General features: G+C 33.2%; 1 protein-coding gene across 1 annotated transcript in view; it reads right to left on the bottom strand.

Moving 5' to 3' along the window:
- Positions 1-3,806: 3,806 nt before the first annotated feature.
- LOC106615387 (homeotic protein female sterile) overlaps positions 3,807-13,600 on the bottom strand; it is a 50,568-nt gene continuing 40,774 nt past the window's right edge. The window contains exons 2-5 of the mRNA XM_014231590.3: positions 7,547-8,044; positions 7,281-7,481; positions 6,470-7,217; positions 3,807-6,404 (exon numbers count right to left, since the gene is read on the bottom strand). Coding sequence (XP_014087065.2) covers positions 5,914-6,404; positions 6,470-7,217; positions 7,281-7,481; positions 7,547-8,044 — 1,938 coding nt within the window. The 3' untranslated portion in view covers positions 3,807-5,913. The remainder of the gene's footprint in view (positions 6,405-6,469; positions 7,218-7,280; positions 7,482-7,546; positions 8,045-13,600) is intronic.

Below are 13,600 nucleotides of genomic sequence, written 5' to 3' on the forward strand. Positions count from 1 at the left end.
GAACGTATAGGTTCGTATTCGGATTGTGCTTAACCCCTTCCCGCTTACGACCTCAGCCACCACAAAAGTGGAAACGTGGCCGCTTAGCCACCGTTTTATTATTATCATTTGTTTAATAAGTATATTGCTTACGCAACGCACATACATAAGTTGGAAAAATAGCCTATTAAATGTTTATTTTATTATGAATTCTGGGGTTTTTACCGGTAATACAGATTTTTAATTCAAAAGGTTTTTCATAATTATAAATTTGTCATATCATAGAAATTGAAAACATAAATCTAAATAGGTATGCGCAACGATTTTTCATATAGGAATATTCGTTGTGTCTATTTATAGCATTTCGCACATTGTGTGGTGTATTTTTCTTTTTCGAAGTTATATTTTTCGATGTTCCCTCTTGTGGAATTACAAATTAGTACTCAAAAAGTTTTCATTTAACATTTGCTCCTTCTCTACTCATCAACATTCTCTGGTATAGGTTCGTATTCGGATTGTGCTTAACCCCTTCCCGCTTACGACCTCAGCCACCACAAAAGTGGAAACGTGGCCGCTTAGCCACCGTTTTATTATTATCATTTGTTTAATAAGTATATTGCTTACGCAACGCACATACATAAGTTGGAAAAATAGCCTATTAAATGTTTATTTTATTATGAATTCTGGGGTTTTTACCGGTAATACAGATTTTTAATTCAAAAGGTTTTTCATAATTATAAATTTGTCATATCATAGAAATTGAAAACATAAATCTAAATAGGTATGCGCAACGATTTTTCATATAGGAATATTCGTTGTGTCTATTTATAGCATTTCGCACATTGTGTGGTGTATTTTTCTTTTTCGAAGTTATATTTTTCGATGTTCCCTCTTGTGGAATTACAAATTAGTACTCAAAAAGTTTTCATTTAACATTTGCTCCTTCTCTACTCATCAACATTCTCTGGCACAACTTACATTCGGATGTTTTTTGACTTCCAGTAGGAAGTAAATTTTACCTTTCAATGCACGCATATATTTAATTCTCATTTGTAAGAAACCTTTTTGTTGAGCTCTTATGGGGAGTGCTATAAAATATGACGAAATAACGAGAACTTGCTGAGCTTATAGTTTTCGCATTCTAGCTATAATTATTACTTATATTTGGTGGGGAAACTCGCTATGAATTGCTTGCGAATATCGTATATAATATGCACTATTTTTTATACGTTCTCTGGTGAAACGATATTTTACCATATTTTACGTTCTCACGAGATACGATCTTTATAATTGAGCGTATCTTAGCAGTCTGCTCAAAGAACGTATATATATCTTATGATAAAGGTTCTCAGCGTTCTCTGCCAACGTTTTTGAAATTTAAGACTTATGATCTTCCAGAAACAAATAATATAATTAACTTATATGTATTTGAAAATATTCTCCGAAAATTAGAAATTATTTATAAACATTTTTTAACTTAGTGTGGGCACCTTAAACTTGAGACGCATTCTTCTTGAAATGCTGTTTTCGGACTCGGTGAGAAAAATTACTTTGTAACGGCTTGACGGATCGACTTGAAATTCTACAGAAACTTCTAAAATATATTTGTCAAGTAATGCTCGACGGTATAAGCGTTTTGATAAAAACTTCGATTTTTTAAACCAAACCGACTTTAAGAGTTTATAAAAGCTTTTATTAAAACTTACCGGAAAATTTCAATTTGCGTCTTTTCAAATAAAAACTACAATTTAAAAAGTTTACATTTAATTTTTCATAAATTCTTTATTAAATCGACGTTTAAAATTGTCATAAATTTTTCATTTAACATTACTTAGGGTTTTCATAGCTTTTATTTATAATCTCTTATTCATTTATTTATTTTAATAATTATAATATTAATTCTGCGTTTACACCGCCATTTCTTGCCAAAGCGAGTATAATGGATACCTTCGCTTTTCTACAAATTCTTTAAATGTGAAAATGCTGGTTTCTTTACGCACTTTTCCTTCCATTCTTTTGCGTCGCAAACGCTTTTTTTTTTGGGTTTATTTAAAATTTCTTAGTTTATTTATATTTAAATTAAGTTTGTCTTTCATATTTTCAATATCGTTTTGATTAGTTAAGCTTCCTAAATGTGTTTGTTTTCGTTTGTAATTTGTTCTTTTGCCTTACATATTTCTATAATTATCTTCAAATCGTTACTTTAAATAAATTCTATACGTTTTTGTGTGTGTATTTTCACCAAAGTTAAGTATTTTCATTTTTATTTGTTTAATATCCGTTTTTTACAATACACACTTATATATTAAATTTATTTAATTATATTTTTTTCGCTTTACGTTTTCACTTTTCACTTTTCATTTCATCTATATCTAATACACTGTTGCTTTAAGTGCAAAATGCAATTTAATTAGCATTTAAAAAATGTAACAGCATAACATTATAAGTATTGTACAATAAAATTGAAAACATTTGGAATATTTGCTATGGAAAATATTTATACAATTGCAGAGTAGTAAAATAACATTTAAAATAAATAAATAAAGTAACAGATAATTTTAAATTACTACTTTTAATAAAAAATCTAGTAAAAAACTGAACTTGAAAAGTAAAAATGAGTCTTAAAAATAAAAAGTAATATCTAACAAAAAATAAATAAGGTAATTTATGAGTCTCTACATATTTTTCTTTAATAATTTTAAGTCTTCAAAAAACAACTGAAATTATTATAATTTTTAGGTTTTTTGTTAAAATTTTGAGAAGTAATTGAGTTTTGAGAACGAATTTGAATAAATACAGCTTTAAAATTGTTAAACATCAAGAAATAATGATTTATGGATGGTTTGGTACTTTTTTGTGGTTAAAAAAATTTCAAAATTATTAAAAAGTATATATTGTACATTTACATATCACCACTCTCGATAAAAAAAATGTAACACTATTTTTCGCCAAAAATATCTTCGTAGTTTGTGTCAATTATATTATATTTTAAGACTGATCCAGGTTAATGAAAAATTAAAATAATTTTCAAACAATAAAACAAATTAATAATTAGTTTGTAATTTTCTAAAGCTATTCAAAATCAAAAAGGGTAATTGTTCCGTTCTTTTATATAATAAAAAACAAAAAATCGAAATAATAAAAAAAATATTTTTTAAACAGTCAGCAGTATTTTGTTTATTTTTCAAACAACTTTCACAAATTTTGAACTTTTTAACACATTCAAATTCGTTTTTTGTTTCAAAATATTTGATTTCCTTTAACTCAATAATCACTTGTATCAACTTTAAAACAATAAAGCAATTTAAAAATTTTCTTCGATATTTTAAAAATTTTTTTAAATAAAAATTTTTGATTTTTTTTCAATTAAAAATTTTTTCAATACTAAAACTTCATTAAATAAATATTTTTAATTTTTTGTACATCAACTTTTTTAAAATAATTTTAATAAATTTAATTTCAAAATTTATAAAAATGTGTTTGAAATTTTTTAACAAATATAATTTTTTAAAACTTTTTAAAATAAAGATTTTTTAATATTATGCATTTAAAAGAATTTTAATAAATTTAATTTTTTTCATATTAAAAATATTTTGTTAAATTTTTTTTTGATAATTATTTTCAAACTTACATAAATTTTGAAATTTTTAAAAATGTGTTTGAGTATTTATTGTTTAAATGAAAATATCATTCAAATTGGTCTCTTATTTCATAATAATTAAATAGCTTTAACTCAAAAATTTCCTTTAAAATACATGCACATTAACAAAAATAAAATTTAAGTTCATATATGAAATAGAAACAGCAAAAATCTATCAAAATAATAATTAAATTAAAAAGTAAATATACAAAAAACTATAAGAGTTATAAAAATGGAAATAATAATATTAGCAATAACAATAATAAACAACCAAACTAAAATAAAGTAAGCTTTTAAATAAATAATATATAAATTGTTTACATTTACAAAATTAATCTCAATTTTTTTAATATCAAGCAAAAACTATTAAATAACCATTATACTTATTTTATTAGAAGCTATAAGTAACTGATTTTTATAAGCTAATAAAATATTGTATTATAATAATTTACATATTTATTTTTACTTGCATTCTGTAGTTTTTGCTAATAATATTTTTTTAGTATCACCCTGTATAAAATTTTTCATAATATTTTCGCAGTTTTTGGCTTTTTTCAGAAGTTACGCGATTATCAAAGTGGAAAGCAAATTTGTTTGATAAAAAATATTTTCGAAATATTGAGAAAAAATTGGATAAATAGTAAGTGAAGCAAATTTTTTAAAACCATTTTATGAAATATAAATATAAACAAATTTTTTCTCTGTAATCTCCGAACAAGAGCTTTTACCGCTTAGATTGTTGTTGGGTTTTCAATTTCTTCAATAATAAAAATTTCAATAATTTCAACAAGACTATTTTAATACCCAAAAATTAAACGAATTTAGGAAATTTTTTTTAAAATCATGATACAAAGTCTAACACAATGAAGCTCTCTCTTTACAACTCACTACTAATTCGCGTCCTTCTATCAAATAGCTTTCAAATAAAGTTTATTTAAACAGAAATTTTCGAGATACATATGTAGCAAATAATAAGCGACATTTAAGAATTCAAAAAAGCCTTATAATATTACGTAAAATGTTCAATAGAAAGCATTACATTGAGAGAAAATTTAATAATTTTATGCCCTTTTAAGTGACAGTTTTACACTCGCGAGCATTAGCTCGATTTTTGTATTTGACTATTTGCGATTGCGTTCCACTCTCTGCTATTGTTGTTTTTATTACTATTATTTTGTGATTGGTTTCAAGAGTGAGATTTACACATTAAATGTAAATACGTATTTTCTATTTATGTTTTGAGATAGATTCATGTGACTAAACGTTGTTCTAGAGGATATTTGAAGTTAGAAGAAGAAAAATATATGTTTACCTCATATAAATCTGTTTAAAATCCATAAAATTATTTTCTATGAACAGTTAATTATTTTTTCCATTCACTAATTGATTGAGCATGTTTGTAATTCTCAACAAACTTACGAAACTTTATGCTTGGTTTTATTTTTGAATAAATATGAGCTGATAAAGCTTTTCGAAAGCTGTACAAATCTGCTAAGACACAAAATTCTGCTGAGAAAGAGTAAAAATAGTTTATTAATCTGATTAATCGTCCCTAAATCTGAGCACATAGTGGCGACAGTAAGTAAAAGTCAGACTACTGCTTTGTTTATTGCTTTTTAGCGCTTTAATCGCTTTATTAGACGAGCCACTATGGCTTAAAATGAACTTTTACTAAAATTACATAAAAATGCTCAAAAGCTGAGGGACTAAATGTTATTTAGTTTGTAGATTTTAACGTAATATCTCAATGAACTACATTCCAATCTGCTCTAAGTGAAGCCGAATATATCCATGTTAGATTCTTGTTTAGTCACACAGATCTAGTGTTATATATTATTGGCTGCTATTGTAGTTCAAGAAAATTAATGCAAGTAGAACATCTATTTATTACATAGTTTTGCATTTAAACATTTGGCTTTGGCTATTTTTGTTTTTAATTATTTATTTCATTGGTTTTTTGTTGACTTGACTATTTTTTTGTGGTTTTGGTTACTGCTATTATAAGTGTTTTGTTTACTGTTAAAATAGGAACAACCCGCTCACTTAAGAGGGGTTATGGTGAGTTTATGTTTGCTATAGAAAATGCTGCCCACAAAAATTCATGCATCGCGATAAATGAATTCGTGTTTGCTGAGCAAAATTAAACGCTACTTCGTCTACAAAAACTCAAAAGTAATGCCTTTAAAAAATATTTAAAATAAACGGAAACTCTCAAAATTAAGCTTTCCGCACTAAATAACCGCACATAGATATTCACCACACAATAAAATGCAACTTTGCGCCGATTTGGTCATTTACTGTTGTTGCACAAGCAGCTGTTCGACCTGATCGGCAGTGCGTAGCAGAAATGCTGCGCTCTCCCGATACGCCGAGATCACCTGACGCGCGGCCGTAATTTCGTTGGGACTCAGTTTGTGCGCCAGTAAAGGCGGTGGGCGTACGGCAGCAGCCGCTGTTACATTGGGATCGTTTAATGAGCCACCAACCATTTGATTGGCATTCATACTGTTCGCCATGATTGCTTGCTGTTGCTGCTGCTGTTGTTGTTGTTGTTGTTGCTGCTGCTGTTGCTGTTGCTGCAGCTGTTGCAGCTGCTGTGTGGCGGTGACGAGCGCATTGTTATTGTTGATAGAAAGACCACCAGTGGCGACCAAACTTGTAAGATTCGGTGCGCCGACACCCATCACGCCGATGTTGTTGTTCGTATTGACGGTGGTTGGGGCGGTAGTGAGTGTAATACACGTGCTGGTGGACGATGGTTTCATGGAGAGATCCGTAGGAGCAACTGTAAGTAGGAATAATAATCATTTAAGCGTAAAACTTTAAGAAAATGCTTGGTGAAAAACTTACCATTGCCAAGCCCTGCTACACCCGGAAAGTAGCCGGGGTAGGTTGGTGTGCGACCGGCAGCCACTGCCGCAGCGGCAGCAGCTACAAATGGCGATGCTGCTGAAGGTGAAGTAAAATCTGATGGCCGATAAAGTGGACTTGTGGCAGGCAATCCGGCCAGCCCACCCACCGTACCATTGGTAGGCGTATTGCCATTCGATAGTACAGCCGTGAGCGGCTTTATGTCTAGCCCACTAGTGCTGCCACTTACGCTTGTATTCGAACTCAACGCCAACGGTGAGCTGCGCGCTGAGTTAATGCCACCACTGCCACCGCCAACGCCAGCCGTTGAAGCAGCCACAGCTGCAGCCGCAGCAGCAGCTACTGCAGCTGCTGGTGTCAACGAGAGTGGTTCGGCGGCATCGGAGTTGGGTGTAGAACGTGCGAAGCCGCCACCACCGCCGCCAACAAATGGCAGCGTAGATGTTGTGACGGTGGAAAGGGCATCGCCAGCCGAAACCGATGTGATGGTGGAATTACCAACGCCGCCCACGGAGGCGGCGGAACTGGTCGCAGCAACGGCGGCCGCGGCAGCTGCTGCCGCTGCTGCTGCAGCTGCAGCGACGGCTGAACCAGGCGCCGGTATGGCATGTGTGATGGGCTCCAGGCCGATACGCATACGCTTGGCATTCATGGACTCATTCTCGCAGGCGATCGCCAGTATCTGTTCCGCCTGCACGGACGTCAAGTGAGCTGGTGTTGGACGGGTCTGTAGAAAAATACAAGAGTGGGCATTTAGAAAGTTCTTAGTGAATAAGTAGTGATGACATACGGTGTTATCCCAGCCTTCGCGTGTTTTCTTGTTCCGTCGGCATGACTTCAGATACGTTCGTATACGTTTGCGTGAACGATCGCTAAATTCGGGGAATTGTCGTGCACATGAATCAATGATTGCTTGTATTTTTTCTTTTGGCTGTTTGGAAATTGGCACAATGCGATCAAGATTTTCATCCACAAACAAGCGCACGAACATCTAAAGTAATAAAAGCAAGTTAGTAAGTTCCACCCTTCCTTTTAAAATGCACAATGGATACTCACATTAAACGCCTTCAGCCGTTCGGGGTCATGTGTGGCTAACTTCTCGTCTAGCTTATCGTCCGAATCATCCTCAGAGCCTTCATCCTCCTCCTTTTGGCCCGAAGAGTTCGTCTCATCCTGCGCCTCCATGGGCGATGTGACATCTGTGCGCGGCACCGGCGACAAGGATATGTCCATTTTGTTGTTCGCCACATTTTGTGCCAAAGCATTCTGGTATTGTGCCCACAAACCGCCAACAACGCCCAAATCGGGTCCTTCAGTGCCATTGCGTACCGCATTTGAATTCTGATAATTCCAAGCCAACAACATCAGTTTCAATTTGTCCGCATCCTTCATTAAGCCGGCATAGGGATCCGTTTCGGTGTTGTTGTCGCCGCCAACGCTCCCACCCACCGAACCCGCTGCGGCACCAATACCCACAACACCGCCTGTGACACTGCCGCCACCATTGCCGGTCGCATCCGTGTTGGTTGTGGTCGCTGCAGCTGGGATGGTCTCCTGAAGTCAAAGAAAAAATAAACGAAATGATTAATAAGTGAATGTGGAATACCAAAGAAACTGAGCCTGAAGTATAGGTTGGAATTTAAAAAGAATATTTTCGTCATGAGCCAAGCCGCGTCCACTTTGCGCGCGCAAAAGTCTCAAGAGGAACAAAACTTTTGCTAAACAACTGTGGTTTGTTGTCGTCTCCAGTATTTAGAACTTCGGCTGAAAATTTCGTTGACTCGATTCATTTTCACTGAATGTTTCGTTTTACAAACTCTTTTATACACACAAAGTACCACAATCCTTAAGGGCTGCGTTAAAAGAAGACTTCTGAAAATTTCTTTTGATTTTGTGAGTAAATTTTTGGGGAATGGAGCTTCTTAGATCAAGTTAAAGTGCAGATGGTCTCGGTTCAATGCCTGCTGACCGCTTACTGTGAGTGACAATCAATCATGGGTGTAGACCCTTAGTCGAAAGTTTACGTCAGATGCCACGAGTCATCGACTGCCGGTTAAGCAATCTTCATTAGTCGTACACTCACGCTCCTACGTTTGGGTTGGTTATAAACTTTTATGACCAAAAGATAGCCGAGCCAAGTAATGGACACTAACACACACACTACTACACTTACGTGTGTATTTTTTAATTCATGGAAGGCAAACGTAGCATCTAAGAAATGAATAGAAGAACCACAGAAACTTTTTGTACACTGCCCAACAAAAATAGGGCTTAAGGCACTCCAAAGGATACAAATGAATATGAATGTGTATGAGTGGCATATAGTTGTCGTCTACAGTGTATGTATAAATGCTCGAAAAATACAGGACCTCTATGTTCGCCTGCTAAATCGTAGCATAAATGAATATACAAGCATGTGTATATATGTGTGTATGTATAAACGTATGCTTGAGTGCTTCTCCCTTTGGGGTACAATTGAGATAGTACAGTTTATTGAAATACTGGGGGTCAGTGGAAACAAAGTTTCTTATATTTCTTCGCATGAATGATTGAAAGGAGACAAAGTGTGTGCCCATAAAGACTTTTACACAACCCTTTGCGCACTTGCTCATGCTACAAATAATGGGAGGTTTTGCTCTTCTCGAGAGGAAGACGTGCCGTAAAGGAAAGAAATTGATTTAATTGAAAGCTAAGCGCATTCTTTTTTTATATTTCTTTAAAATGCGGTTTGCTAACTTTATCTACCACAATTAAACGGATAAAGTAAATGGAAATCGATGCGATTAAATTGGACTGGGAAACATATAAAAGTCGAGCCGAGTAATTGGAATGAATTGTAATGGGAAGGGTCTCGCTCAAAATAAAAATTTAAAGCGAAAATCCATTTCGTAAAAACGAGTACGAATTGGAAATTTAATTAACATAAAGTTCGTAATATAATTAAATTACGTGCAGCAGAATTTCCAGCTTTGCTGCTGGGTTTGGAAGTGGTTGCATTTTTAGACCTATTTCATGCCACTCCTCGTAAGCCGAGGAACTGTATCTGTAGTTCTTCGATGATAATTAGCTATAGCTAGATTTTTGTAATGGTACCTAATCGATATATACAAAATAGTGGTATAAAACCGGTCTCTATACATCATTTGGAATTGAAAAAATGAGTTCTAAATTATTGCAGTTGTAGTTTTGCACATTGCGTTATAACATTTTCAAGAACAAAAGACTAGAACCCATTCAAAATAGAAGAAAGAAGGAATGATATCTATAGATCGACATGACAGACTTTCAGAGCAATTTCAATTTGCCTAAAAGATCTATTTCTACTTATAAACCTCGCCAATTTTTAGAGCAATTCCGATTTGCTTGGAAGATCTCTTTCTTCTCATAACCATAGCAAAAACTTTGGATATTATTTAATATAAAATATAGAATAAAAAATAAATAAAGAAATAAAAACCTTTGAATTCCAAACGTCCCAAAATCACTTTCGCATGAAAATTCAAAAGAAAATGCTTTTTACGTCATTTGTTGCTACTTTAGCAGATTAAATATAGCGTTGATTCAGCTTTTTGCTTGCCTTATTCGCTACTCTTTCCTCTAAACAACTGCGTGTGTGTTTTCCAAAAAAGCAGCGTCTTTACATTTTCCAATGCCAAATACCAAACACTTTCATCTTAACAACAAATAATGCCACAAATAGTTCTCAGCTCGTCGGTGTCGGTAGCTGCGCCTAAAAGCAGACTATCATACATGCAAATGCATACTCGTAATAAAATTTACAAACACAGATACACATGTATGCAACCATTTGACTGTGTGCATTAAAGTTCTTGCTTTCTAGTCAGTCAAGAAGCTAAAACAACAACAGCGCCCGTTAGTTTTCTTAACTTTCTACTCTTCCTACAACATGTCTTCGAGAATTATACGGAGTAATTGTTGCTGGTGTAGAGAATTGTCTGCTGTTTTAGTTAGACTTTCAATGGCACACTATGAACACCAAATAATTATAATGTTATATGTGTCCTTCCTTCTTCTGAGTGAAATGCCTTCAAGTATTTGAACTTGTGAAACACTACGGCACTTAGACTTAGGTAGTTTAATATAGAGTGAAATGAAGTGTATAGTTAAAGAAAATTAGAGAAATTCATTTTATTAAGGTTTCAAGAAACTCATTATTGTATATGGAACTTAAAAATAGCTTATATTGTTTCCATTAATTCTATCTAGTTAATAGTACAAAGAAATAGCTCTGAATATCTATCGATATAGCTCTCCAAAAATATGTTACGTCAATATTTCGGTATTCCCTAATATTAAAATGCCACAGAATATGTTGAAAAAATTATCATAATATTCGCTTTTCTCAATTCAATTAAAATGTTTAAGGCTGATCTCGATTTCCAGGTTTGTCTATAACTCAAAGACCACTTTTCTCTATGAAGAAAATAGAATCTCGGAATATTTTAACTTATAAGTTGACTTCAAAAGCATATTTTTGTGTTTGAAACAATGCCTAGAAGAATTACAGACATAATTTATAGGACCATATATTATATGTACATGGTTAGGTTCATATCGTTGCACTTAACTTCTAGCCTACTCTAGTACTAGCGTTCCTTACTTAGTTCTTATTAAAAAAAAAATCGTTAGACATCCCAGCTAGGATTGGCACCTAAAAGTAGGCAAAGCAAAAAATTAAGCTTTTGATTGACACTGTTGCTATTATCATTGCAATGTCTCGCAACAAAGTGCAATTATGTATGGAAATATGGAGAGGGTGTGGCTGAAATTGCAAACTAACTACAATTAGGTTTGACCAATTTTTTTTAAATACTCACTACACATACCATATATATAAACGAGGTTATAACAGTAAAAAAGCTCTTTGAGCCCTTAAGTTGCATAGTATTAAAAAAACGAACATAAAAAGTTACTGTATAACCTTAAAAAAAGTAAATGAGGTGTGTGAATACGTGACTCTAGCTTGAGTTATAAGAAAATATTGAAAAAGAGTGATCGCGACAGGTACTCGGTACCGCCAGTATTTTGCTGAACAATTCAGTATGTGTGAATTAGTGCTGGTAGCGCATTTGTGTATCTGTTTATGGTATATGCATAGCCAGGCTCGCTGGAGTTAGAAATAAAAGTGCTCACCTCCCAGTAAAGGGCGACAGCACTAATTCTTTATGTGCGCTCACCTTCATTAATTTATTTATGCATACAACAGATTTTTATGCAACAACATGTAACAGTAACTATATTTCAATACAATATATTTACATTTTATGCGTACATATAACTATTTTGCGCGCTTTCCACTACGCTATGCGCCTAAATGTAGGCAAACACATGCATTTACTTATGTACTCATGCATATGCGACCGCACATATTGCGTTGTCCACCCATGCTCGTCTCTGCTGACAGACTTTTATTTAAAATAAATTTTATTTTATATTTAAAATATAACGGTATTGTGTTGTGTAGCGGGAAAGGCATAAAATATGCAAAATAAAGTAAAATTACGCGCAACGCTGTTTGATGGGTTTGTCAATGTGTGTGTGGCAGGCTATAGTTGCGTGTCGAAACGAAACAAACCAGACAGTTTGCAAAAAAAAAAAGATAGTAATAACAAAATCAGCAAACCAATGGCAGTTTGTGCGGCGAATGCCATTGCAATGCGCCTAAATGCATGCTAGCGTTTTTAGCCTAGCAAAAGGTATTGTATATATTTACATATATATCTATATAGTGTATACATATGTAGTATATTATATATATTTTTTTATTAAACCATTGTTTTGTGTCATTTTAGCAGCATTGCAACACTGTGCAAGCTTTGCTAGAACGCACACACAATTTAACTAAGGAAAAAGTAAATAAGTAAATAAGCCGAAACAACAGAAAGCTTTTTAAAGCGAAATAAAATTAATTAAATTAAAATGAATTGACTGTCTATGCAATAAAATAAAATAAATTACAATTAAAACACAAACGTTTTACGATCGGCGCAAAATGTGGCAAACTACGGACAAGCAACGCAGAAAAAGTGTGACTGTGTTAGGGAGGAAGGTAGAAGAAGAGCAAGCAGTGCAATGTATTACAAAAATGTTAAGCAAATAACGGCATATATCTGTCGCCGTGCAGTCGCGCATATTATTTGTTTACACTTGTTTTTTAACGAACTTTATTTTATTTTGAAAATTTTAGCGTTGGTATGCGGCTTGTAGCAGTGAACTCAAAACTAATTTGATGTGGCCACTTCATGTGTATGTATGTAACTGAATGCAGACACAAAGTCATGAGCGCGGCAACGTTAGCAATGTTATATACATGGTAACACGGCGCCACCCCCACTAATGCACAGTACTGACACCATGTCGTTGCGCCTAAATGTATGTCAACTAATGTAAAGTGCGCTGTGTGTGTAGATAATGGATGTACAGTGGCACGAAGGTGCTTTAAATTTAAAAGGATAATGTATTTTTTTAAAAAATGCAAAATATAGAATTTTGAGATTAAAAGTCGTAAGCTATGCAACGGTTTAAAATAAAAATTTTCAAGTAAGAAATGATATGCGTGAACTGATGTCTCATTGTTAGTTATTCGAATAAGTGAAAGTAAGCAACTTTTCATAAAAAGTAATTGATAAAAAAATGAAGTAAAAAAAGAAAATCTTTAATATTGTTATGATCTTCTATGCCGGTAAAGCTTCGGTTTTTACATTTTTGTTCGCCTTTCATAAAAATTATCGTTTTCTTGCAATTCTCAAATGGTTTATGAATCTTTATACAAGGTCTCGTTCTAGTTCAATGAACATAACTAAAGCTTTAGAAATACATATTTGTTTCTATTTTGAAAAAAATTAGCTTTTTGTTTTTAATTCTCAAACGGTTTATGAATAATTTGTGCCTGAATCTCATGAACTTCGCAGCCTCACAACATTTATTTTTCAGATACTGCACGCTTTTATGAAATAAAATGGTACATTTTTATAACGGTAGTTTTAGTGATGAGCATTTCTGTGATTATTTGAATTTCGATTTATGTTGATGGCAAAAATTACTGATTACTTAAATTATTGCGGCGATATAGTGCGAGTATGAACGTTT

The sequence above is a fragment of the Bactrocera oleae genome, chromosome 3 (assembly GCF_042242935.1).
Source record: "Bactrocera oleae isolate idBacOlea1 chromosome 3, idBacOlea1, whole genome shotgun sequence".
Classification (NCBI taxonomy): Eukaryota; Metazoa; Arthropoda; class Insecta; order Diptera; family Tephritidae; genus Bactrocera; species Bactrocera oleae.